Source organism: Neovison vison, chromosome 8 (genome assembly GCF_020171115.1).
Source record: "Neovison vison isolate M4711 chromosome 8, ASM_NN_V1, whole genome shotgun sequence".
Taxonomy (NCBI): domain Eukaryota; kingdom Metazoa; phylum Chordata; class Mammalia; order Carnivora; family Mustelidae; genus Neogale; species Neogale vison.
In genome coordinates, this window is record NC_058098.1 from 142,914,023 (window position 1) to 142,938,087 (window position 24,065).

A 24,065-nucleotide genomic window follows, 5' to 3' on the forward strand; every position below is an offset into this window, starting at 1 on the left:
CCTCTGCCTCGTTGCTCTGAGGCTCTGTCCCCGAGGCATCCGTCATCTGAGAGCGCTGTCATCCCTCACAGGAGTGCCTGCCCTTGCTCTGCGCCGGATCTGCCGCTCTCCACCCTCCGTGGCCTCTCATGTGGGTGCGCTGCATTTCCAGGCACTCACGGAAGACGGGCGTGGGAGGGGGACGTGTTGGAGGTTGCGTGTGTGTTCCTGCGCGGCCCTGCCTACCACGGTGGCCTACCCAGGGACAAAGCTCCAACGGCCCCACTCTGGGTGTGAGCGCTGCCTCCTTTCTCGTGTCCAGCTCCTGGCGACTGGCCACGGAGTCCACTACTATGACGCGTTTCGGTCCTCTGTAGGATGCAGGGGTTCCCGAGGTTCCTGGCAGGTCTGTCGGGCTGAGGCATGTGCTCACCTCCTGTGCAGGGCGCCTGGCGGGCTGGGCTGTTCTGCAGTCGGCTCGGGAAATTCTGCCTTTGCTTCTAGTGCTATTGTATCCTCCCTGCTTCCTCCGGTCCCGAATTTCTAGGGTCTGGATGCTGTGATTCTGAAGCTGCCTCTTGTCATGGTCTTATCTTCTCTGTTTCCACCCGAGTTTTGTGCTCTAACTGCGACATTCCTTTGATTTTACCTTCAAGCCTTGCGTTTTTACTTCTTGTGTATTTTTTTAAGTTTCTTTGGGGTCCTAATTGTTTTCTAAGTAACTGTCTTCCCATTTCTTGGAGAGTATTCCATTTTTAGGGGAGGATTTCCTTCTTTTTACATAATCTCTGTTTTCTCCGGGTTGTTCTGTCTAGAGGCTTCCCCACGTCTCATCTCATCTCCGTGCCCCCTGCACACAGCGCGGGACCATGGTGACTGTGGGCGCCAGACCAGGCTGCTCCATGTGGCCATGCAACAGTAGAGCGCAGGTTTCCCCCGGCACACGACACGCTCGGAAACTGGTGCAGAGACACTCAGGTCTGGGCATTCCGGACACAGATGCCCACCCGGCCCTCCTGCCTGCCCTCGGCCTTCAGGGACCCTGTGGTTTGTTCCCCGCAGAGAACACTTGGCTCAGTGTATCATATCTCGGGGGAAAGGGGCTGCTTCACCCGGCTCAGGGTCAGATGGGAGATGAAGGGGTCCTGCCCCTCCGCACACGTGAAGCCAGTTTCCCAGCTGTCAGATCCATCGTTAGAACTGTCTGATGCCACCAATTCCCGAGGCTTAGGGGGTCCAGAGTCCGGTCTCTCCAGGGCGACCATGATGCTGCTGCTGTTGGGGGCAGGCGACTGACCACTGGATCAGACGGTCCTAGACTCTTGGCTCTGCTGCTTCCAGAATTCCACGGCTGCCCCCCAACCCCATTGTTTTTCCCAGGGTCCCTTTGCCTGTGAGAAGCAAAGGCTTGGCCATCATTTCAGGGAGTTCTTCAAGGTAGCATGAGCTAATAAGTGTGTTCGACTCTTTCTCGAACTTGGACATTGTCTACTTCATTCTAAAGAACTGAAAAATGTGGCTCTGTCCTCCCTCTCTGATGTTAGACCCCATAGCATGGCCCGGAGCCTTCGTGGTGGCGAAGCATTCCCTGCCTCTCCTCCTACAGTCCCTCACCCACCCACGACCACTCTCCCTCGCGGACCCCCGGCGACCCAAGTTCCACCCTCTCCTCCGAGTCACTTCTGACCAGCCCGGAATTCAGGGCCCTCTCCTTGGAGGACTCTGCACTGTTCGATACTTAGCACCAACTGTGTCAACCCTACCTTATAGGGAGCTTGGCTTTTGAATAGGCATTTCCCTTAGTTGTTTTCTCCTTGGCTTAGGGGCTTGACTTAGGGACCTTCTAGCTATTACCCGAAATCCCCACGGTGCCAAGTGCCGGGGTGGGGCTTCAGTACCTCTGTTCGAGGGACGAGTGTTGTTGACACCTTCGGTGAGGCCCCACCCGTCCTCAGCCTCGATTCTACCAGCATCCGGCTTTCAGCGAGTGTGCGCCGTCCCCTCTCCTCCACAGAACGACGCCTACTCTCTTGGCCGTTTACAAACTACGATGTTGAGAACGTGAGGATAAAATTATTCCAAGAACCAAGCTACCTCTTGGCAGTAAGATTAGAAAATTACACTGCTCTATAAAACACAGACACTCTACTTTAGCTAAAAATCTCAAGTAGTTAACAAGGTTTCCCAAAGTGGCCAGGCCCTTACGAGCCCCATGTCCTGTGTGACGATGACAGCTCTCTCGGAGCTGTGAAGTGTGGCTGGGGAAGGAGCCTTGGAAATCACCGAGTCCACCTTTTCAGCTAGAAAATGAAGAAACTGAGGCCAGAGAATTTAAGCGACGTGCATGGGCTCAACCCCGCAGTCCACATCAGAGCAGACTTCCTGTCCACTAAGCAGGCACTTCTCCGTCCGGCACAGGAGGGTGGAAATGAACAGCCGCCAGAAAAGCACCTGTCCCGGGAGCCCGTCCATACCTAGGAGCCCGTCCGTACCCTGCAGCCCTGCCCGCATGGCAGCTCGGGCCTCCTGTCCCTGTTGGCTGGAGAAGCGAGCCCTGGGGGAGGCACGCACGAGCACACACCGCTGCGGGCTACGCAGTCAACAACTTGCTCTTGCTGAACATTTACACGTCGGCACCGGCCCTCCTGCCCTGAAGGGCCCTGGGGCACACTGAGCACCGGCCACGAAGACCACACAGACGAAGAGACTGAATGCCACGGAGGCAGCAGCCGGGACAGCGCCGCTGGGGCGGGGGCGCTCCTCTTGGTCCCACCGCAGGCACGGACGCCGCAGCGACCGTTCGTGCTGCAGCAGCGCCGGGTACCCGGACAGTCCCTCACGCCCGGGCAGCGCCGTCCCTGCCGCCGGGCCCCCACCCGCACGCGTCCCGCTCCTGCGCTATTCAGACGAGCGGGCAGAACCGAGAGGCGAGTGGCTTGCGTGTTTGTGCTGCAAATTCACAAGAAAACCCACAAAACAAGAAGCTGAAGATCTCCTTCTTCAAATGCGTGCCAGGCGGCCCTCTGTCCGGTGCTCTAGGACACGGCACTTCGTCTCCATGTGGTTGGAAAGTGCTCAGGACAGCACGCAGCTATGCAGCAGTTAAGGTCCTGCTAAGGCTGAAGACTGAGAAGTGCGCAGGTCTCCTCGGGCTGGAGGGGCCCATCTGGACGCCGCAGCTCATGTATATAAGAGAGGGACAACATTTCACACACACACACACACCCGCACGTGCTCCCGGCAAAATATGCCTTTGATAGAAACTGTGAAGCTTCTTAAATACACATTTTCGAATAGGCTGCTGCAAGCAAAATATAGAAGCTCTTCCTCCACACGGATTTTCAAAGCCGCTCCACAGTTCAATGGGCATCAGGCTGCAAACGATGAGCCTTAAAATCTGGCCATTATAGGGAGGATTAAAAATGTTTTCTTCACCACGTAGCCCTGGTTTTAATTTCTGTGGCAATGATTAGCTACAAGCTGCTGTGCGCGTACATTTTTGGTCGCAACCGTACAAGCCAATCCATGTGCCTCTGGGGCGTCCCAGCCCGTGTTTGGGGAACATCGCAGCGGGACGAGCTATGTTCATTCCTTATTGACTTTCCAGCGTCCCCGAGAAACCCGCTCCCACGGAGGCACCCCACGGACTGCCTCACCAGGCCCGCCACCCTGCAAGGAGTCAGCGGCGTGCAGACCCGGCTGCACTTTCTCACCTGGCTGCGGGTCTCCGCGCTCTCGGGGACTGTTCGCTGTCGCCCCTAAACCCAGGTGACAAGACAGGCGAGCCTTCCTGCTCCACTCGTGTTGAACAGGCAATTCTCCCAGAATCTGGGGGAAAGCTATACCGTCGCCGTTTTTTTCAAATGAGGGGTAGTGACAGTTCATGGGAAAGGTGCTTTGAGGGCCAATTTGGGACATCCGCCGTGCTCTTCCCGTTAGGGTCTGTCCTGGCTTCTCTGAACGTGGCCGGGCTGTCCCATTCCACCCCTGTCCAGCCCCTTCATCTTCGTGAGCAGGCTGGTGGCCTCGGAGGCAGGAGGTGCTCAGGACGGCTGTGATGCTGGCTGTGGCCTTTTAGGGTTCAGAAGGGCCGCGGCAGGTGTGGCTGGGGGCGAGGGACGGCAGCCTGTGCGGTGCCGGCCCACTGCTTTGTTTAGGGGAGATACCCCAGGCGTCTTCTGGCCGTGAGGTCCCCGTGTGCGCGCATGGGAGCCAGCTCGGTCTCTAGCCTCCCGGCGGTAGGCCCTCCCCTCTCTGCTTTGCTGGGAGGCTGCTCAGGTCTTTGGGCAACACAGAGAAGGACCATCTTCCAGGCCACACCTGCCACGTGATCGGTCCTCCGTGTGGTCCATGCACTTGGTTATCAAGCAGTGGGCTCACAGGCAGTCAGAGACGAGGCGTTTCGGTGGAAAGCCTCTAACCCTCCCCAGGGGTGTCCCACGCTGCGCTAACAAGTACTGAGGCTTCCTTGTGGCCCAGGCACTGTGCCCGTGGGAAGGGGACAGGCTTCTGGAGAAATCTTCAGACGCGGACCGGCTGTGCTCCTTGCATCAGGGTAAGAGCCGAGGTGTAGAACTTCCTTCTTTTTGTAAGAAATGCAGCAGCGCCTCGTCCACATGGTGTGGAAACCCTGCAGGGGGCCTGGAGAGGGGAAGCCGGTGCCCGCGGACCCCAGCCGGGCGCGGTCATCAAACGCGACGCGGTGCCGGACGACCGTGCTCGGGGCTGTCACGCGGCTCTCCGGTCTGTCTCCACATTTAATAATTCAAAGTTGACAAGAATGTTTTTGTATCCGTTTCCCCCCAAACTGCCTACCTCTCCTCCCTCTGAATGGAAAGATAAGTCTTAGTCCTATAAATGCCAAGGTTCTCAGACATTTTTTCGGGATGTGAACGCTGCTGTGGGACCAGAGGGCTGGTCTGGAAGCTTCCTCAACCGTCGACCCTGGTGGGCGTCGCTCCGTAACTACAGGTCTCGACAGAGAAGACAGTAGATCCCTCTGACCCTCAGTGCCTTCAAAGGTCTAGATTGAAGGACCACGGACCAGGTGTCTCTGGGGCCCCAGGAGCACTGAGGTGATGGAAGGGGTCATCCTTGCTCCCCGAGGCTCACGGGCTTGGCCATCTGAAGGCTGGGCCTGGAGAGACACGAGGGAGCTGGCTGCCGGCAGTCCTGGCTGCCAGGCACACGGTCAGGAGCAGAGCGGTCCGGGCAGAGACCAGGCCCGGGGCTCACTGAGGGGGGCGGTGTCCCCCACCGGCCCAGGCTGTGGCTCAGACTCCAGGGAGGTCAGCCTTCAGGTGGAGACCTGCCGCCGGGAGTAATTGTTTCCCCTAAAAGGATGCTCGATTTCTCACCGCAGGGCTGAGAACCGTGTGGGCTTTACTATTTCTGGCGCTTTTGTGGCCACGTGACGGAAGATGTAGGCCACCAGCAGGCCAGGGGCTCCGTGCCCTGCAGCCTGGCGGCAATTCTGTCCCAGCAGCTCCGGGGGCGTTTGCGGGACGGGGCGACCCGGGCTCAGCTCCCGCCAGTGCTGAGTGCAGCAGCCTCAGCGAGAGGGGCCTCGGCAGGCAGGAGCCTGTGCACCCGGATCCCTTCACTTGCTTTGCTTCTGGAAAATGCTCAAGGGCCACAGAAACTCTTCAGCGTTAGAAATCGGGAAGATCCGCCCCAGAATGAGGCGTCTGACCCCGTGTATCTGACCACCATCAGACGGGCTGAGCTTGAAGCTGCGGTTCGGCCCACGAGGGCTGTGTGTCGCCGCGGCTGCTCTCCGGGGCGCGGGAGGCTGGGAGGCCGCCGGAGGCTGGGAGGCCGCCAGCTGCACTCACAGGGAAGGACCCTCCCCAGTGTCTCGGCTTCTCGGGCTGTGCCTGTGCTCCGCGCGCCAGCCGCGAACGGAAGAAGGACGACGCATTCAGGCGGGCACCAGGCTGCAGACACAGGCACCAGGAGAAGCAGGGCCAAGGTGGCGCCAGCGCCCGGATTCCTGTCCCTGGGGCTGGAGCGAGGCCCGCGGCCACCCCGAGCTTCCGCGTCTCCAGTTACAAGAGTGTGAGGGAAGCTTCTGGCGCAAGGAGGGGGACCCCAGGCTGCAGCTGTGGCCCCGGGCGGTCTAGGATGAGAGTGGAAATGCCACGTGGGGCTCAGACACGTGCCTGGCCCTTGCGTCTCCTCCGGGTTCCTGAGCTGGTCCTGTGCGTGCACCTGGACGCCGCTGCCCCCAAGGCCGCGCTGGCCCCTGCTCTCCGGCGGGCAGCCCACTCCTCTCCCAGATGCCTCTCCTCCCCGCTTCCCTGCGCCTCAAGCTGTGACCAGCTGACGATGGGGCCTCCGGGTCCTGTCCCTCCCTCCCTGCCCCCTCGCACGCGGGCGGGGGCCCACAGGGTCTGCTGGTGCCCGGCTTGCCGTCCGGACCCCATGTGCACGTGCGGGGACCTTCCACAGCTTCACCCTCACTGGCCCTGCCATGGGGGCTGCTGCAGTCCCAATGGGCAGCTTGCTTTTCTATCCTCCCTGGGCTCCCTGCCCACCGGCACCCTTGGGCCTGACACCCATGCCCACGGCCCTGCCTGCGGCCTGGTGACTCCTGCACCCTGAGGAAGCACTCAGGCATGGGAAGAACCGGCCATCCTGGTGGCCTGGGTCCCGTCCATCACTGCAGTCTCCTTCAGCACTTAGCGGTCGGCGGTCTCATCGCAGGGGCTTCACGGTGGGCTTCGTGGACTGGCTGAAGGACGACAGTGGGAGGCTCCCCGTGGGCCAGACCAGTCCCACGTTCTTCCACCCGAGTGCCCTGCTGGCCCTTCGCGGGCCAGTGGGAGGCTCCCCCTTGCGAGCCCTGACGAGCCCGGAGGGATGTGGCCTCGTCCCTTCTCCACCCCACCGTGCCCCGCCGTAACTCCTTCAGGGCACCTGGGACCTCGTGCCGTCTGTGTGTCTCTGCAGAGAGCTGCCTGTCCTCCGGGGTGGAGCACTTCCTCCCTGTGCCGTCCTCCTCCTCACCCAACAGCCCCAGACACACGGTGCGGAGGCCAAGCATGAGGACGGCGACCCAGGAGCCTTCTCTGCGGGAAACTGAGGCAGAACTCCCCTGCGCCCCATCTGCTCACCAACTCTTCCATTTTTCAGCCATTTTCCCAGTCAGAGCCCTCCTGTTTCCCACCTGGCCTGGCTCTGGGTGCTCAGTGAGCAGCCGCTGCGAGCCAGCGAGGGAGACCGACCGTCCGTCCCCTTTGGGGGTGCTGAGGGCGGTCCCCGTGGGAAGGAGATGGTACACAGGGCAGGAGCTGCCATCACGGAAGGAAGCAGGGAAGCAAGCACCGTTCCTCGCCCGCACAGAGGAATCCGCGGGTCAGAGGCTGAGACAGACGCCGCAGAAAGGGAGGCGTCCTCCGGCAGGGGTGACGCCGAATGTGGACTTAGCTAGAAGGCTGGGGTCTGTCCCTCTTTTGCCTTGACGGGAGGGGGGGGTCCGGGGTAGGGGTGCAGTGAAGTGTTCCAGATCCTTCTGGGCCTTGGAGCCAAACCTGCATTTTCCAAAATGTCAAATCTGGAACTCGTGTCCAAGCCGTGTCTTAGACGGGGGCCACATGCGTGGTTCCTGCTGTGTTGACGAGTGACACGAGAGAGCTTTAACGTGGGCCCTGCAGCCTTGTCTCCTGCTGGGCGTTTCTGAGCACGCGGCACAGGGTGCGTGTAGAGCCGGGCCCCGGCTCCAGAGGGGTCCCCGTGGCGCTGGCGTCCGCAGGGTCGTCCACCATCCTCCGCCCTCAGCCCCGCTGACGCACCCCTGCACGTCCGTGTCAGGCCACTCACCTCACGCCACCTGACTTCCAGGATGGGGACGTGAGCTGGCTGGTGGGGTGTGCCCGTGCGCGCTGGGGGTTCAGCCAGCAGAGCCTCATGGGGGGGTCCTGCGGGGTCACGTGACCACGCACCAGCGTCCACGTAGCTCCCAGGAGCTCCGGGATTTCCCGAACGAGCAGCTGGCTCGGTCTCCCTGTCGGGTGCAGGTCCCGCCCCCCATCTGCTCCCTCCTGCGGGCCCCCTGCTCTAGGAGGCTGTGTGGTGCGGTCTGTCCACTACGTTCCTTACCGGCTGTGTCTCAGGCTGTCGCCAAGGGCAGGGCTGAGCCTCCCTCAGCAGCGGCCCCAGGAAGGTTCGCGGAACCACCCCCTGGCCTGCCCACGGTCAGGGCGGGCCCTCCGGGCAGCTCGGGGCCACGATAAGCCCCCTCCCAGGAGCCCGCACAGGCCAAGGGGGATGGACGGTAGGACAGAGGTGGGCATCGCTGGGCCTGTCGGCCCCTGAACTCCCGTCCGTCCCTAACCGACGGAGACTTTTGTTGGATGTTCAAACCCGGAACTCAAGCAACAGAAAAAGTAATCTATGAAAATGCTCTCAAACTACTCTACACAGCTTCCTTATTTTCAGGGGGAGAAAAGCTCTAATTCTAGAATTTAGAAATCTGAATTTTAACTAGATGTATTCTGTATTGTGCCACATATTTAACTGATATCACGGAATTAAACCTGATGATAATTCTTGTGGCATCGGGCAGAGACGCAGCCCAGGTGTCCTCTGGTGACGGCACGCAGAGCTCACGCCGTACTCGGCGCTCAGGGCGCAGGTGCCCAGGCGAGATCCGTGTTCTCCAGGAGCCCCGGGTCCGAGGCAGTGGAGGAGAGCGGGCCTGGACATGCCAAGTGGGCCCCAGCGTGTCCTCTACACAGGCCCCTGCCAGGCCCACTGCCAGCTCACGGCTTTCCTCCAGCAGCCAGGACGGCAGCCACGGCAGGCTCACGTACATAATCCGTTCCCAGAGAAGGAATTAAGCAGGCTTCTGGCCACCGGTCGCCCTGTCTCTGCAAAGAGCTGGAGGATGTCCCGAAGCCTGTAGTGGCCGGGCGGAAGCAGGAGCATCCCCAGGATCTGCCGCACAGGCGGACCACCAGCTTCCTCAGCATTTGAAGGACAAGTCTGACCAGAACGTATCCAGATGCGTGGCCTAGCAGGCTTGCTGTCCGCTGGGTCACCCCAAGCTCAGGCTGCTTCTTGGGTAGATAGTTGACAACACCCCTCGGGGAGACACAGGGCAGGGAGGGCCCCGGCTTACATACTGCTCTGTCCCTTCCCCGGACAAATGAAGCTGGGACAGTTTAGGGGGCTGTCTCATGCCATTATACCTGGTGACAAGAAGATTCCCTTCTCCTGGAGAGACACGACAGATCAAGGGGCAAAAGGAGCGCGTCTGGACGTACTCGCCATTCCGAGTTCAAATGTGGCAGCACTGACGCGGGGCCTGGAGATCCTGGTCCCTCGTCAGCTCATGGGGACACGGACACAAGAGGGCCATGGACCTGTTTGCAGCGTGGCAGACACAGGACTCAGAGGAAAGGCACCGCCATGAACCCCAGGCTGATGACAGGCCGTGGACACGCCCGCGGGCAAGGCAGAGGGCAGGCAAGGTGACTGCTCACCTGCTCACGTCCCTGCACAGACGCGTTTCTGCTTAGGCTTTGGTCGGGCCACTGGCTCCTGCTTGGCTGCCCACACTTGTAGTTCCGGCCCGGGCAGGCAGCAGGGAGTTCTGAGCCGGGTGACCGTGACAGAGAGAAGAAGGTCCACGGCCCTTTCTGCCTGAGATGAAGCACTGCCCGCTGCTTCTGTTCAGCAGTGGGAAGAACCACCCCCGGGGCTCTGGGAAGAAGGGGGGCTCTGGGGGCAGCTCGTCCAAACACTAAAGGAGATCATTCTCTGGGCAGAGGAAGCTGTGGCCTCCGTTGCTAACCTTGCTGTCTTCCAGAATTTCTGGAAAAGGCATCGTTGAAAATCACAGTCTTTAAAAAAAAACCTGGTCCCTTTATAAATGGCAAAATTCCTTTTCAAGTAGGAAGGAAGTGCTTTAGAAACCGGTATCTTCTGTTCTCTGCAGTGCGACGAGGGCAGCCTTCTCGTCTGCTGAGGGGAACGGACACGGATTCCTTCTGCAGGAAGGAACTGAGAACCACATTTTCCTGTTCTTCAACTCTAGGCTTCTCCTTACGACAAGGCACCCCAGTGAAAAGATCGAAGTCATAAAAGGCGATCTGCAACGGTACTTATCACACATTGTTAGTAACACGAGAAAGTTCCGAAACTCCGTCCTGTCCAGCCATCCGAGCAGAGCCGCACTGACGGCCGGCCTCCCGGGGGAAATCGAGACCCTTCACAACACAGGAAGAGGCTCATGTTGCGATGCTATGTAAAAATTAAAAAAAAAAAAGACATACAAATTTAAACCCAGAGACTGACTCGGAAAATCAGCAAGAATGCATCAGAATCCAAGAAAAAGTGGGGCGGCCGTGGTTGGGGCGTCTCGGGCAGAGGGTCTCGGGCAGAGGGGCCGTGAGCGTCTGCAGGCGCCGCCCCGTTTCCTCCAGCTCTCCGCGCCCTTCACCTCCAGTCCGTAGTGCGGAGGCCGAGCCGCCCCACCGCGACTCTGGGTCACCTTTGACCCCCACAGCATTTCCTGGGGCCTCGCTGGTGAATCAAAGCCCCTGAGGAGGGTCGGGGGAGAGTCGGAGAGAGCGTCCGAAAAGCAAACTCCTCATCTGCCAAGTGCTGAGGCTCGCAGCGGGCCGAGCTCCTGCCCTGCGCAGGCCTTCCCCCGCCCCGGCGCATCGGCGGCCAGCGCCCCGCGTGCCTGGCGCACGGCGGACCGACCCCGGCGGGGACAGGGGCGACTGGGTGCCAGAGCCCACCCAAGTGCTCCCTCCTCTGCCTGCACCACCCCCTTCCTTCTGTTTGTTAGAAGTCAGCGGGGTTAACTTAAGAAGCGTCCTTGAGGGAAACCGCGCTCGCCTCGTTGGAGGCTCAGAGGGCAGGCAGCGCTTGCTGCTTTCTGCGCGGCGTGCGGGGCGGGCTGGGGCTGCAGGGGAAAGACTCCGCCCGGGCAGGGTCAGCAGCCCAGGAGGACTGGCCTGTGGGGACCGGTGCCACCGCCCCAGGGCCCAGGATTTCTGAACCTGGGAGTGCTTCACGTGGTCCTCCTGGTATTGTTGTCGCTATTATGAGAATTATGACGCCCCTAGAGGGGTTCCCACGGGGAAAGGGGAAGGGGCTACAGCAGCGTCCCTGATGTCTGCTGGCCAAGACCCTTCTTGGCAGCCACCAGTATTGTCCCCATGTCCTACCCATGAGCCATGTCTCCTCAGAGCAACCCACGTCTACAGCCACGCTCTGCCCCATGCCTGTGCCCCTCACCTGACCCATCTGCCCCACACGCTCTGCCCCATGCCTGTACCCCCACCAGGAGGGCGTGAAGCGACCAGACAAGAGGAGGGGACTGTGCCCATATACGTCCCCACCAAGACGGAGTCTCTGCTCCCGGACCCAGTGCCAAGCAGCTGCAGTCTAGGTGACAGCCAGGCCTGCAGGTGAACGGGGCCATCACACTGAGCGAGCCCAGACCACGGCTGAGATGGTCGCACCAGGACCGCCATCTGGTAGACGGTCCCCAGACGGCGGCCTCGCAGCTCAGCTGCTTTTCAGAGGGGCAGACAGCACCGCCGGAGCCGGCTCCCCACCCCCGTCCTGCCCACCTGCTCTCAGGGGAGCTCAGCTACCCCGTTCTTGAGCCGCAGGATGGGCGGAGGGACTCGGGAGGGACCCGCCGCTGCCCCAGCGCACCACTGGATCGATCTGCATCATTTACGAGCGGAATTTCTTCCAAGATGCTCATTCCCTGCCCTCCCTGGAGCACTAGGAAGTGCACCCCCTTGTACGGGAGGCGCACCTCCGCGACGGCGCACGGACCGTTCGCTGGTGTTCACAGCCTGCGGCGTGGCTGCTACAGGACGGGCAGTGGGTCTTCTGAATCTGTTGACTCATCCAAGTGGAGAGCAGCGCCTCCCGTTAGTGGGAAGGGGAAGGTGGGCCTGCCTTGAGGATTCACTCTGAGGCCTGCGAGGGCTCACGGAGACACTGGGTCCAGACAGCCCTCTGTGAGGTGGGCAAGCGCCCCTCGGGCTCCCCATGGCCCCAGGGCACGTCCCCGGCCCCTCCTAGCCCAGCCTGGGCCCTTCAGCATCCTGTGCTCCTCTCAGGCCGAGGCTGCGGGGCAGAAACCGCCGGCCGGCTCCTCTGTGCAGCTCTCAAGACGGCGCCCCGACCCAGGGCACGCACACGAGGTGGGCCTGGCTTGGGGCTCTGAGGGGCCCAGGACCTCGGGATCCCTCCTGTGTGCATAACACGATACCCAGAGACGGCTCTGGAGGGGTCCCCATCCGGGGCAGGGCCGAGTCTGCCCTGACCCCGCCCCTTCCGTGCACACCGTGTCCTCGATGGTCAGTGTCACGACTCCACAGAAGGGACAGAGCAAGACGGAGGATGACTGTCCTCAGGGAGTTACAAGTCACCCTACTCGGCCACAGGAAGGCCCTGGGAGGGACGCCAGCGGCAGCACCATCAGGATAACTGTTCGGGGCAGCGGGGGGACAGTCTGCTTCCTCTGGTTCCTGGAAAACGCTGGAAACACATCACGGTCACAGACAGGGCTGAAGTCTGCGCGGTGGAATGTCAGGTTGTCCTGTGGTGTCTGCCCAGGTCTGGGCTTGGTGACTAGACGTTCGGGGACCTCCCAGCACTGGGGAGCCGAGAGGAGGGTGGATTTGTTCAGGTAGCTTCTGGCACGTACGTTAACCTGCAGACTCCACCGGACCCGGTCTCTGTCTGGCGTACACACCTGTTCCTGGGGGCAGGGGTTCTCCAACTCGGGGAGCGGGAGGATCTCCTGGGGAGGCAGCCAAACAGAGAGTGCTGGCCCCACCCCCTCGCATCTAATTCAGCAGGCCTGGGGTGGGACTCAAGGCGTTTGCCTTTCTAGAAAGTTCCTGGGTGATGCGATGTTCTGGGTCACAGAACCCTACTTGGAGAAGCCTTGCCTCAGGGGAAGCTGACCCAGCCTTAGCTCCGGGGATGGGCCGGACAGTCATGAGGACGGTCACGTGTGCTGTTCGGGGATGGCTCGGGGACGGCTCGGGGACCGCCGAGGCCCCGCGCGGAGCGTGAGCACAGAGATGACGCTGGCCGCGGCTCTCGGGGAGCCCTTCTTGTCTTCCCACGTTTCGAGAAAGGCCTCCTCTTGCCTCCTCTGTCTGTGATGCGGAAGCACACGGGAGCCGAGAGCTTTGCCACGGAGGTGCTGGACGGCGGAGACTGGCTCCCGGCCCCGGGCTCCCGGGTTGCACGAGACGCGCAGAGAGTCTTCAGAGGCAAGTCCCGCAGTCTCCCTGGAGCGGTGCGATGTTCGAGCCGAGCGAGCACTTCTTCCCTCCGTCTTTCACTAATTCGGGCAGGACCAGTGGGCTGGAGTTTGGGGTTGCAATCGTACTGTGGGGTCTGAGGTCTGAAGCACCATTTTCTCTTCGGGACACGAGTACAGAGAAGCAGGAGAAGTGAGCGAAGTCAGCCCTCGCAAGAGTCCTGGAAGTGGGGGTGTCGGAAGCGACGGGGGGTGTCTGTGAGCACGGGCTAGTGCTGCTCACGGGGCCGTCTCTCCAGAGCCATCGGTCACGATACCGAATCCGGACGCTGCACGCTGCTCCTGGAATCCTCGCCTGAGCGCCCTGGGATCTGGCGAGGGGGCTTCCCTACCCCGATCCTGCCCCCCAACACTGGCCGCCAGCCTCACTCCCACGTGGGGAGTATACATCCTGCAGCATGGGGAGCCCCGTGTCGGCCCCACTGTCCCTGGGGGAAGAGCCACCAGCTGGGGCTCAGCCCCTCCGACCTCCTTCCTCACCACCTCAGGAGCCCGCCTCTCCGCACATTCCCTCTAGAAAGCGGCTGCCCTGTATTTGCCATCAGCCCAACGCACACAGTGGCGGTCAGAACAGAACTGTGGGTGTTTCAGGGGGTAAACCCAAGACAGTAACTGTGGACACACCAATCCCTAATGAATATTGCATGCACGTTGCAAAGCCGTGTTTACATGTTGATCACGAGCCGAGAAAGAGACCAAGATTATAACTGCTGCACGTAGACTTGGCCAGCACTGGTGGCGAACGTCACGTATGCAGGCTTCCTGGGTTAGGCTTGAGGACACTACCTGAAAACACCCGCAGGCCTTCTCTTCGAATATGGAATGACTTCAAACACATCCAGGTTTGTCCGCAGCACAGCTATGCCCTGTGGTGTGTGACGTGTTTTGTTTTTCCATTTTAAACACACAGAATCCGTCACACTGTGCTCCACCGTGTGTAATGGACCAAGCAATGGCCAAGACCTGTCCGTCTGCGCTGATGTCCCGCGGACCAGCGCAGGCAAATTGCTTTTTCAGGATAGTGGTCAGCAAGCTTCTTAAGGATGGATGTATTGTGAGAATAAAGGTTAAGAGCTACCTCAGTCTGAAAAGACGGTGCCTGAAGCTCGTGTGTTTGCACATGTACAACCAAGAATCAGCCTGAACGACCAGTTTGGGAACCCACTTGCTCGAGTCTACTTCGCACAAAGAAGTCCTGAGATCTCAAGATTTTGCCTCCATGGGCTGCTGTGCAAGCCATCAAATTGATGTTAAATATAAACGCCCGAACTTCCGATTCATAATGCCAGTGACGAACAGGACAAAGGACAGGCACGCCATAAAGTTCACGGACAGGGTGATGGCAGGCACAGCGACGTCTCTTCAGGAACAAGGGGAGTTCTTTACCCTCGTGGGTTCATGAAGTAGAACACGGCAGACAGGCTGAGCGGCTTCGTGTGCAGGATGTTTCATGAACACCCCGCAGCGCGCCCTGTTGTTTGGCCGCCGTACATTAATTAGAGAAGCCGGCAAGCACCGCCGTGTGCTCCGCGCACCCCAGTGAATCCTCATTTTTCACACGCAGGGCCTTGCTAATTAAAATCAGCTTTGCAATTAAATGTGGAAAATTGTGTTAAACTTTCAAGCGTACTTAGGAAAAAATGCAATTATTTTAGGGCATTTTATTTTAATGCAAATGAAATTTCTATCAACATAAAACCGGCAAAAGGGAGGTACCAGGATCCCTGTTTCTTCTGCTTCTTCCTTTTTTTGGGGGGGGTTATAGATGGTCCTCTCACTTGCACGTCGCAATGCTCCACTGTCTCTCGCCGGTACCTGGCTCGGTGCCAAGGCTCTTAGTGAGTGCTCTCTGTCAGGGCATGAATAATCCAGCCCTGGGCTGCGGGCGGAATCCAAATGAGGCATCAGGAAGCAAGACCGACCTCAGCTGCAGCGCGCGCTCCCGTGAAGACGGGCGCTCACTCACCCCCGCTGCCGCCGTGACGACCACACCGGTGGGTGCGGAGCTGCACGGACAGGGGGTCTGGATGAGAAATGTGCACACTGAGCCAGGGAGAATCCGACGATTTTCTAATAAAAAAGAACAGCTACCATTTGGAGCTTTTAATTTTAAGTTTCAAGATCCATTGATTTGACTCTGGATTTTCTAAACTGGGGAGGATTTAAACAGAACGCCCACACCCGGCACCTAGCTCCTGGGGCTTGTTGAGTGGGCGAGACTCTGGCGCTAAATTTCAGGTCAAATTTCCATCAGACCCTGTGCTCAACAAGCAAATAAGTTTAAAAATTGAAGTGAAGGATCAATATAAATGAAATCCACTAAATTGCAGAAGTAAACCCAGAGGGGGACAAAACAGAGAAGTGAAGAATGAATCATCATTAGGGCTTCCTCCCTCTCTCTCTCTCCTTCTCTCATTAGAGGCTTATACAAAAATTGCTATTCAGAGAAGAGTAAGCAAATCCAGTCATATCAAATGTTCTAGCATGTATAAACTAGTACAAAAAAGGCTAAAATTTAAACTCCTCTACATGGTTTAGAATTAATCTGTAAAGATGTAAATAAATTTTTATTGTTCCTATTTGTAACTGGTATTGGGAAAAATTTTAAAAAACTTGAAGAACAGTAAACTGGCCACTGTATTGGTGATAAATTCCGTAGAGAGGTCCACTCCTTTCTAAACATTGTTTGACTTTGTCTTTTCCACGGACAATGTTTTGGCACTTGGCATTTTGCTCACATCTTAGTTCAGGCAATGCTCCGGGTTAATGGCGCCATCTCTTTATATCAGGTAGTTGAACCACTCAAAGGATTCTAGATGAAGAGTATCCGTGGGACAGTATTCCTGTCATCGTGTCTCCACCCTTTCTCCAGGTCTCCATCCTTGATTTGGGGGACGTCACCAAAAAATGCTGGGGGCCTCCCATCCTAGCCTGTGGCGCTCCCCTCAGTCCAGGGGCTAGGGTCTGGCTGTGCCGGGACGGACCCCCTGCACTGTGGCGTCGTTCCCTGCATGCCGTGGGGTTTTGGTGGGGTTCACATGAGTCCCACCTGCCAACAAAGCCACAGGCCAGCAACTTCCCTAATTCCAAGTGTGTGGCGCCCAGGCACTTGTTCTGCACCTCCCTGCCGGAGGGACAGCTGCATGCTTGTGGGAAGCTACTGGTTTACACCCATGGGTGCCTCCAATGCTTCCAGGTCACAGTGCTTGTGCTCTGGGAGGGGACGTAGTGGGGAGGAGAGCTGGGGGAGCTTGGGAAGCTCCTGTCCCTGAACTTGGGCGGCTGAGACTTTGGAAAACCCACTTAGGATGCCCAAGAATGAGTTTTCCCCTGTGCAGAGGAAGCCCTGGGTTTGGACCCATGATCAAGATCAAGACCATTTCTAGTTCCTGTAAGCACAGCTAAGAAAAGACTCACACACTCAGAGGAGCGGAACGTGCTGGGCCCGGCGCAAGGCCATGCGACCATGGGACCAAAGGAAGAAGTCGGGCTCACCGCGGCCAGAGGAGCCTGCGTCAGTACTTTGGTTTCTAGCAGGAGAACTACTGCTGGCCCTGGTGGCAAAGTCCACGGTGTTTCTGTCACATCATATGCCAGTAACATAGACCCTCAGGTGCGAAAAGCAGAAGTCAGATTCACGTGTCGAGACACTAACGATGTTTCTGAGGGCAAGTGTCTGCTACCCCGATGAGACCCATGAGAGGCCTGGTCCCTCCAGGGCACAGGACAGTGACTGCGCGTGAGCCCCGCTGCTCTGTGTATGGGGGTGTGCACGTGTTCACTGTGGGTGCTCGGGAGCCAAAGAAAGTCTTCTAACAGGTAGCAGAAACCATCTTTGTTTCTCTTGTTTTCCTCGGCTTCTGGAAGACTCAGAACGAAATGCAAGACTATACCGAAACCTCTGATACCTCCTGGCTTTCTGGTAAAATTATGTTCCTATTTCCCTTATGTTTTCCCTAATCTATCTCCTTGACTCAGCTTTAATTGTGTAGTTGTACATGTGCTTACCAGCAACCTCAAACTGTCCGTGAGCTGTGAACACAGGTAACACCACTGACAGACCACCTTCCGCCCGAGCAGACGGTTCCTGAAGCGGCGTGGACCGTCTAATAAAACGCGCATTACAACAGTAGCTCTGCCACTGTCCCCCCATTTTTTATTGGGATCTTAAATTACAAATTCTTTTTTCACAGTATTCTTTCCTCTCATAGATATTGCCCAGTGACTGAGTCTCCTCTAAGCTCTAGGCCCAGTTTCTTACAGACCCACAGCCCCGCCTCAGTCACACTGAGGAAACGTCACTAACAAAGCCGTCAAGTCCAGCAGCTCCCATGGGAAGCCCATGTGGCAGTGAGGCTGCGTGACCAAGCACGGGGTCCGTGCAGGTGTGTGTCCCACAGAGCGACACTCAGGATTAGGGAAATTGCACTTGATTTTGATTTCCTTATTTTCTTATGCTAAAAATAAAGATTAGCCTGTAGGTATCATTTTATAAGTTGGTATCAAATGTCCTAAAATATTTAAAAAGAAATTTACATTGTAGATTCCCCCACTTGCCTCAAATCACTTTGTGTGTGTTCAGATAAATGGATCAGCCCATACAGTAAAACATCTTTTTACTTGGCTATGAACTGACATGATATGTGCATAAAATGAAATTGTATCCCCAAGAGGAATATATTCACTGAAGATTTTATGCTAAAAGACCGAAAGGATGCGTAATTTCATCAAAACCAAGATGCGGGCTGCCACTCTTGTCCTTTTGGCAGAGGCTGGGTCTCGGCAGGGACGTGGCAGCAGAGGTCACACTTGTGCTGTGGGGTGTGTGCAAGTGTGTACACAGAAGAGCTGTCAGAGGGGAGAAGCTTCCATAGCAGGAAATCTCTCAAAGCCAGAAATGATTGAAATGGTACAGACTTGAAACAGCACCATTCGTAAGATGTTAATGTACACATGAGTCTTGTCTACTACAAGAAGCACCTTTTCAGTTTGAAAAATTTAAACGTCATCCCTTGGTTGAAATTACTGTTAATATATAATCACCAGGGAAATGCAAATCAAAACCACAATGAGGTACCACCAGTCAGAACGGCTAAAATTAACCACTCAGGAAACAAAAGGTGCTGGCGAGGATGCGGAGAAAGGGGAACCTCTTACACTGTAGGTGGGAATGCGAGCTGGTGCAACCACTCTGGAAAACAGCATGGAGGTTCCTCAAAAAGTTGCAAATAGAGGTACCCTATGACCCAGCAATCACACTGCTAGGTATTTACCCGAAGAAGACAAAAACACTGACTCAAAAGGATCTGTGCTCCCTATGCTTACAGCAGCATTGTCCACAATAGCCAAGACGCAGAAGCCGCCGCAGTGTCCATCGACAGAAGATGGGTAAAGACGTGGTGTGTACACACAATAAGATATTATTCATCCACAAAAAGAAAAAAATCTTACCACCTCTAACAATGTGGATGGACCTAGAAGGTATTATGGTAAGTAAGATAAGTCAGACAAAGGCAAATATAGGTCGAACCTAAAAAAAAAAAAAAAAAATGCCAAAGAAACAACCAAACAAAAAACCAGCAACTGACTCATAGGTATAGAGAACAAAGCGGTGGTTTCCAGAGGAGAGGAAAGAGGGGGAGGGGCAAAATGGGTGAAAGGGAGTGGGAGGTAGGCTTCTGGCTATGGAATAAAGAAGTCCCGGGGACGCACAGGGAATACGGGTCAACGCTACTGTAACGCAGCCGTGTGGGGAGCAGTGGGGCCACACTCACGCTGTACAGGGTTGTCAAGTCACCGTGTTGCAGCCCTGAAACTAACCTAGCACGGCCGACCACACCCAATAGGAGCCATTGGTAATACGCAGACGTCAGCAACAAAACTCAGAAAGCTTCCCTTGGTACCACACTGACACTCCTCCTGAGAACCGGCACACCAGTGACGTCAGTTCCCAGTGTATTTGGTTTTATGTAACAAGTCTGGAAGCATCTCATTCTAAAACCAAGGAAACGGAAGTCTGTAAGTGTTAAATGATCTGCCCAACCCCCCTGGACTGGCTAGCCGCCCCAGGGAAGCGAGAACCTGTCCCCATCCTGGAAGACTGCTCTTCCTCCATGACCACCACATGACTGATTTCTAAGACAATATTAGGAATTCTAATAATTACATAGAATATGGTACATTGTAAAAATTATGACAGCATTTTAATTTAAACCATTTGTTGAAAAACTGTCTCCCATAAGATCTGGGGTGTTCCGTGCTCACACCAGCACCGTGTCTCAAAGGAAAATGCAGCCTGGCTCTCTTCGAGCCGTCTCCAAGCCAAGCTTCAGCTCCTGTTTACACAGGGACGGGACGGCACAGGGAGACCTCAGGGACCCGGGCGCCCCCAGCTGCACGGGACACACCTGGGGTAAGAATGTGCTTCAACAGATTCTTTGGAGACTTTATAGACTTCTATAAAGTCTAATCCAAATTAGACATCTAATCCAAATTTTTAGCCAACCATAATCGTATCTTTTAGTAACAGGATGGTACAGTTTAACTACTGACTAATCAAGACATGATGAAAGGAAAACTTGATTTCATTCATGGTTGGCTAAATTGTTTTTCATTGAAAATATAAGCAATGTGGTTTTAAAAATTATTAGATTAAGAATTTACATGCAGGGGCACCTGGGCGGCTCAGTGGGTTAAGCCTCTGCCTTCGGTTCAGGTCATGATCCCAGGTCCCAGGGTCCTGGGATCGAGCCCTGCATCGGGCTCTCTGCTCGGCAGGGAGCCTGCTTCCCCCTCGCTCTCTGTCTGCTGCTCTGCCTACTTGTGTTCTCCCTGTCAAATAAATAAATAAAATCTTAAAAAAAAAAAGAATTCACATGCATATACCTCTATAAGACAACATAAGTACTTTAAAGAAACTGTTTAACTTCAATGCTTGGTCATTTACTGTAATACACAGGAGCAATAATAAAATGATAAATTAGTGTTTTAAATCACAAAATTCCCTTAAAAACTGACCTGCCATTCCTCTACATGTAACAGAAGTCTGATAACCACTGCATCGTGGGTGCCCATTAAAGATTCCCTGTCTCTGTCAATGCTAGCATGGGGACTTGGGGAGTAATTTGTAATTTTTCCCTTGATTTTACTGAAGGACAATCAAAATAATTGCTTGATTTCACCCATAAATTAATGTTCAGCTGAAAAGGAAATAAAACATCAGGCAGTAAGGAAGGTCACCCCGAGGTACGGCCGAAACACCTGCTTGAGCATCTGAGCCTTCATTACGTGGGCTTGGTTCCTGATGGCTTGCTAGGATGAATGACCTTAGTCCTAGCAATCTAATCTGTGAAAGATCAGCTAAAAATGTATTATAGAGCCTGTAAACATGTCTAGCTCCTCATAACCAACATCTTCCACTGAAAAATATGGCTGCAGTAATATCACAAGAAGAAATTCCTGAAGGAAAAGTCAATCTAAAGATCGATCCTTGGGCGCCTGGGTGGCTCAGTTGGTTGAGCAACTGCCTTCGGCTCAGGTCACGGTCCCGGAGTCCTGGGATCGAGGCCCGCATCGGGCTCCCAGCTCTATGGGGGGTCTGCTTCTCTCTCTGACCTTCTCCTTGTTCATGCTCTCTCTCACTGTCTCTCTCTCAAATAAATAAATAAAATCTTTAAAAAAAACAATAAAGACCGATCTCTTCATGACTGTCAGCCCAAGCTGTATGATATGATTCTGCTGCGATGCATTCCCAGCGATAACGACCCTGCCACCTGCTCTCAGAGATGTCCTCCACACCCAACTCTGTATGGGCCTAAACCCCAGGATTTACAGGAATGATATAATCATCCATGCCCCAAAGGCTCACAGGTGGGATCTGCCTGGACATAGATCTGCCCTAACCTCCCCCTGCGGACTCCCAGGTGCCAGCTTGGGCTTCTTTCCTGCAGGAAGATCAAGAAGGTCACACTCTCATTTACGCTGCGTGACTTACCACGCTGCAGCGACCAGAATGGACAAATGGGCAAGGACAAGCAGGCCATCTCCGTGAAGCAGGGGGAGGTTCTTAGTATGCTGCTGCGCGTGTGGGAAAATGAGTTTAAGGCTGCTCTTGATTTGTGTTATCTCATGTGTTATCAAATTCTGCCTGGAAACCATGCACGTGACGTCAAAGGCTGAGTTCACATCAGAGAGGAGAAAAGCCAACACTCACTGTTTCCCAAGAGCACCCCCACCCCGTGCAAGGTCACCCTTTGGTCTGGGTCCCTAGATAAGCCGGTGTACACAGCTGATTGTGAAAAAGGTGGTCATTACCTTCTGTGTCTTGCGTATTTGCCACTGACGTGACCACTGCCATCACAGCCAGGGGTGGGACAGCTGCAAAGGGAAAGAGGGAATTACACGGGGCCGTGCTGCTCGGAGGGGGTGGCCGAGTGCTTGGGGAGCGTCGGGAGGGAGGATGCCCGGAGAGAAACTGGGGAGCAACTAGGGGTGTTTTCGTCGGCTGGTCTTCCGTCAGAGTGGCCGGGCGGGGCAAGGCCCCGGTGAGCCCAGGAGGGCCGTCTGCCTGTTCCGAGGCTGGGTTTTCTCGGTTGTTAATGGGGACGCGTTCTGCCCCCCGAGAACTGACCTGAAGAGCTCTTGTACGGCTGGTTCCGCGGGAACTGCAGAGAGATGGAAAAGAGATCGAGATTTATCATCTCTCACAATCCCCGGTCCCGCAGAACGCTATCGAGGGTGGGGTCAGAGCAGGGGGTCCAGGCGGACGGGGCGCACGGCTCCCCAGGACGAAGGGGGCCCCAAAGGGCTTCCTGGGGCCTGGGGATGCGCAGACGTACCTCGAACCCCTTTGGACCGTGTGCGATGACGCTTCTCCTCGGCGTCCACCTCCATCTGTGGAGAGATGGGCAGGCGGTCAGGGCGTGGCTCCCGCATGCAAAGGCCCGCGGGACGCGGCCAGCCCCGGCATAGTGGCGGCGGTGGGGGAGCCCTGTAGGAGAGGCGTGGGGGAGGGAGGCGTCCGGCGAGCTCCCTGTGTTACTTAAAACACCCAGCAGACCTCCACCGCGCAGAACGCTTCGTCGCGGGGCCCCACCCTGCGCACCAGGGCCGCCTCCAATGAAGCCCCAGGAGCAGACGCTTTACGCTTTGCAAAGATGCATCAGGATGGGTCTGGCTTAATTCTGAGCTGCCTCGTTTGTACCGAGAACATAAAAGATAGATGTGATGTGTGCAGGAAGGTTCGTACGTGCCGTCTGGAACCGAAAGGCTAATCCGGTGACAGCGTTAGGAGAAGCGGGAGCAGGAGGAGGACGTGTTGAACCCAGGGGCCTGGCTCCGTGTCGTTTGGTTTGGGAAGCAGTCACCGCCCGCTATGGTCTGAGGGGCTCGGATGGATCCCAGGGACACAGCTCACGCTTCGGCAATGACAAAGCATTTTTCTGTATCACCTTATCGGGTCCTCACAACAATTCTGTGAGGAAAGTATCTTTGTTGTACCTAATTTGTAGGTGCGACCTGCCCAATGTCATCCAAGTAGAATTTTTGGTCCAGGACCCTGAAATCCAGCCACTGGCTCACACATCATCTTTTTTTTTTTTTTTTTAAAGATTCTTTTAATTCACTTATTTGACAGAGAGAATCACAAGTAGGCAGAGAGGCAGGCGGAGAGAAAGAGGCGAAACAGGCTCCCCGCCGAGCAGAGAGTCCGACGCGGGACTCGATCCCAGGACCCTGGGATCATGACCTGAGCCGAAGGCAGAGGCTTTAACCCACTGAGCCACCCAGGCGCCCCTCACACATCATCTTTAAGCCAAGGGACCCCTGCGGGACAGGTGGCCGTGGGGCCGTGTACCAACACAGCGAATATTCCCACACGTGTGAGTCCGTTCCACATGGTGAAGCCGAGCGCTGGGAGAATTCCGCTCCCCACGGCAGAGGAGCTGGCGAGAGAAGAGCCACAAGGACCAGCTCCCCGCACAAGGACAGGACGCCTCCCCCCATCTGTGACGTCCTCGCCCATCCAAGGTCCCCCGAGGCAGAAGACCAGGGCACCTCAAAATGTCTCCCAAGCACAGGTCACTTCCCCCACACGTCAGGACGAGGGGGTCACAACGGGGTGCAGAAAGGTCGTGAGGCGCCTGGGCTCCGTCAGACCCCGAGGGGTGGAGCGAGGGCTGCTCTGCTCTTACGACAAGCTGCTCGCAAGGCACCGTCCTCCAGAGGGGACACCAAGGCGCCCTGGCGCGGGCCTGGAAGCCCCCGACGGAGCGTCCCTGACGACCGACCACTGAGTGAGCATTTGCTCGTGCTGTGTGCGGAGCCCAGCAGCAGCCCAGGAAAAACCCCTAAAGGAAAAGCAGCTCATCGAATGGGCTTCAGAGCTTGTACCGGAGCCGTGTGTGCAGGCTGCGCACGACTCAACAAAACCGGAACTTGAGGGAGGGAAGAGCCCGGGTGAGGCGCGTCCCTGAGGAAAGGCTTCGCCGGAAAGCTGTGGGGTTTCAGAAGGGCTGTCGGAAAAAGGAAGATTGTATTTTCGTCGTGGGGAGGCCCCGGCAGCCGGGCTGTTGCACAAACGAGAGGGGGGATCTGTTTTCTGGGGAGCGTGTGGGTCAGGAGGCAGGACAAGCAAGGGGACGTGGGCTTGCTGTGCGGTGTGGGGCCGGGGCCACAGGGAGGGGGTGCAGGGGGTGCTCTGGGGGCCGGGATGACCGGGGTGGGGATCCCTGCTGACCCAGTGGGTGTTACGGAACACGGGCTGGGAGGTGCCCCACGA

General features: G+C 56.6%; 1 protein-coding gene across 12 annotated transcripts in view; it reads right to left on the reverse strand.

Moving 5' to 3' along the window:
* The window catches only part of MYT1L (myelin transcription factor 1 like), a 393,417-nt gene that overhangs the window by 104,422 nt on the left and 264,930 nt on the right, over nucleotides 1-24,065 (reverse strand). For all 12 annotated transcript variants that reach the window (XM_044262156.1, XM_044262153.1, XM_044262152.1 and 9 more), the window contains 3 exons: nucleotides 22,126-22,180; nucleotides 21,918-21,951; nucleotides 21,602-21,664 (listed from right to left, as the gene is read on the reverse strand). In XM_044262156.1, the coding sequence (XP_044118091.1) occupies nucleotides 21,602-21,664; nucleotides 21,918-21,951; nucleotides 22,126-22,180 (152 nt within the window). The remainder of the gene's footprint in view (nucleotides 1-21,601; nucleotides 21,665-21,917; nucleotides 21,952-22,125; nucleotides 22,181-24,065) is intronic.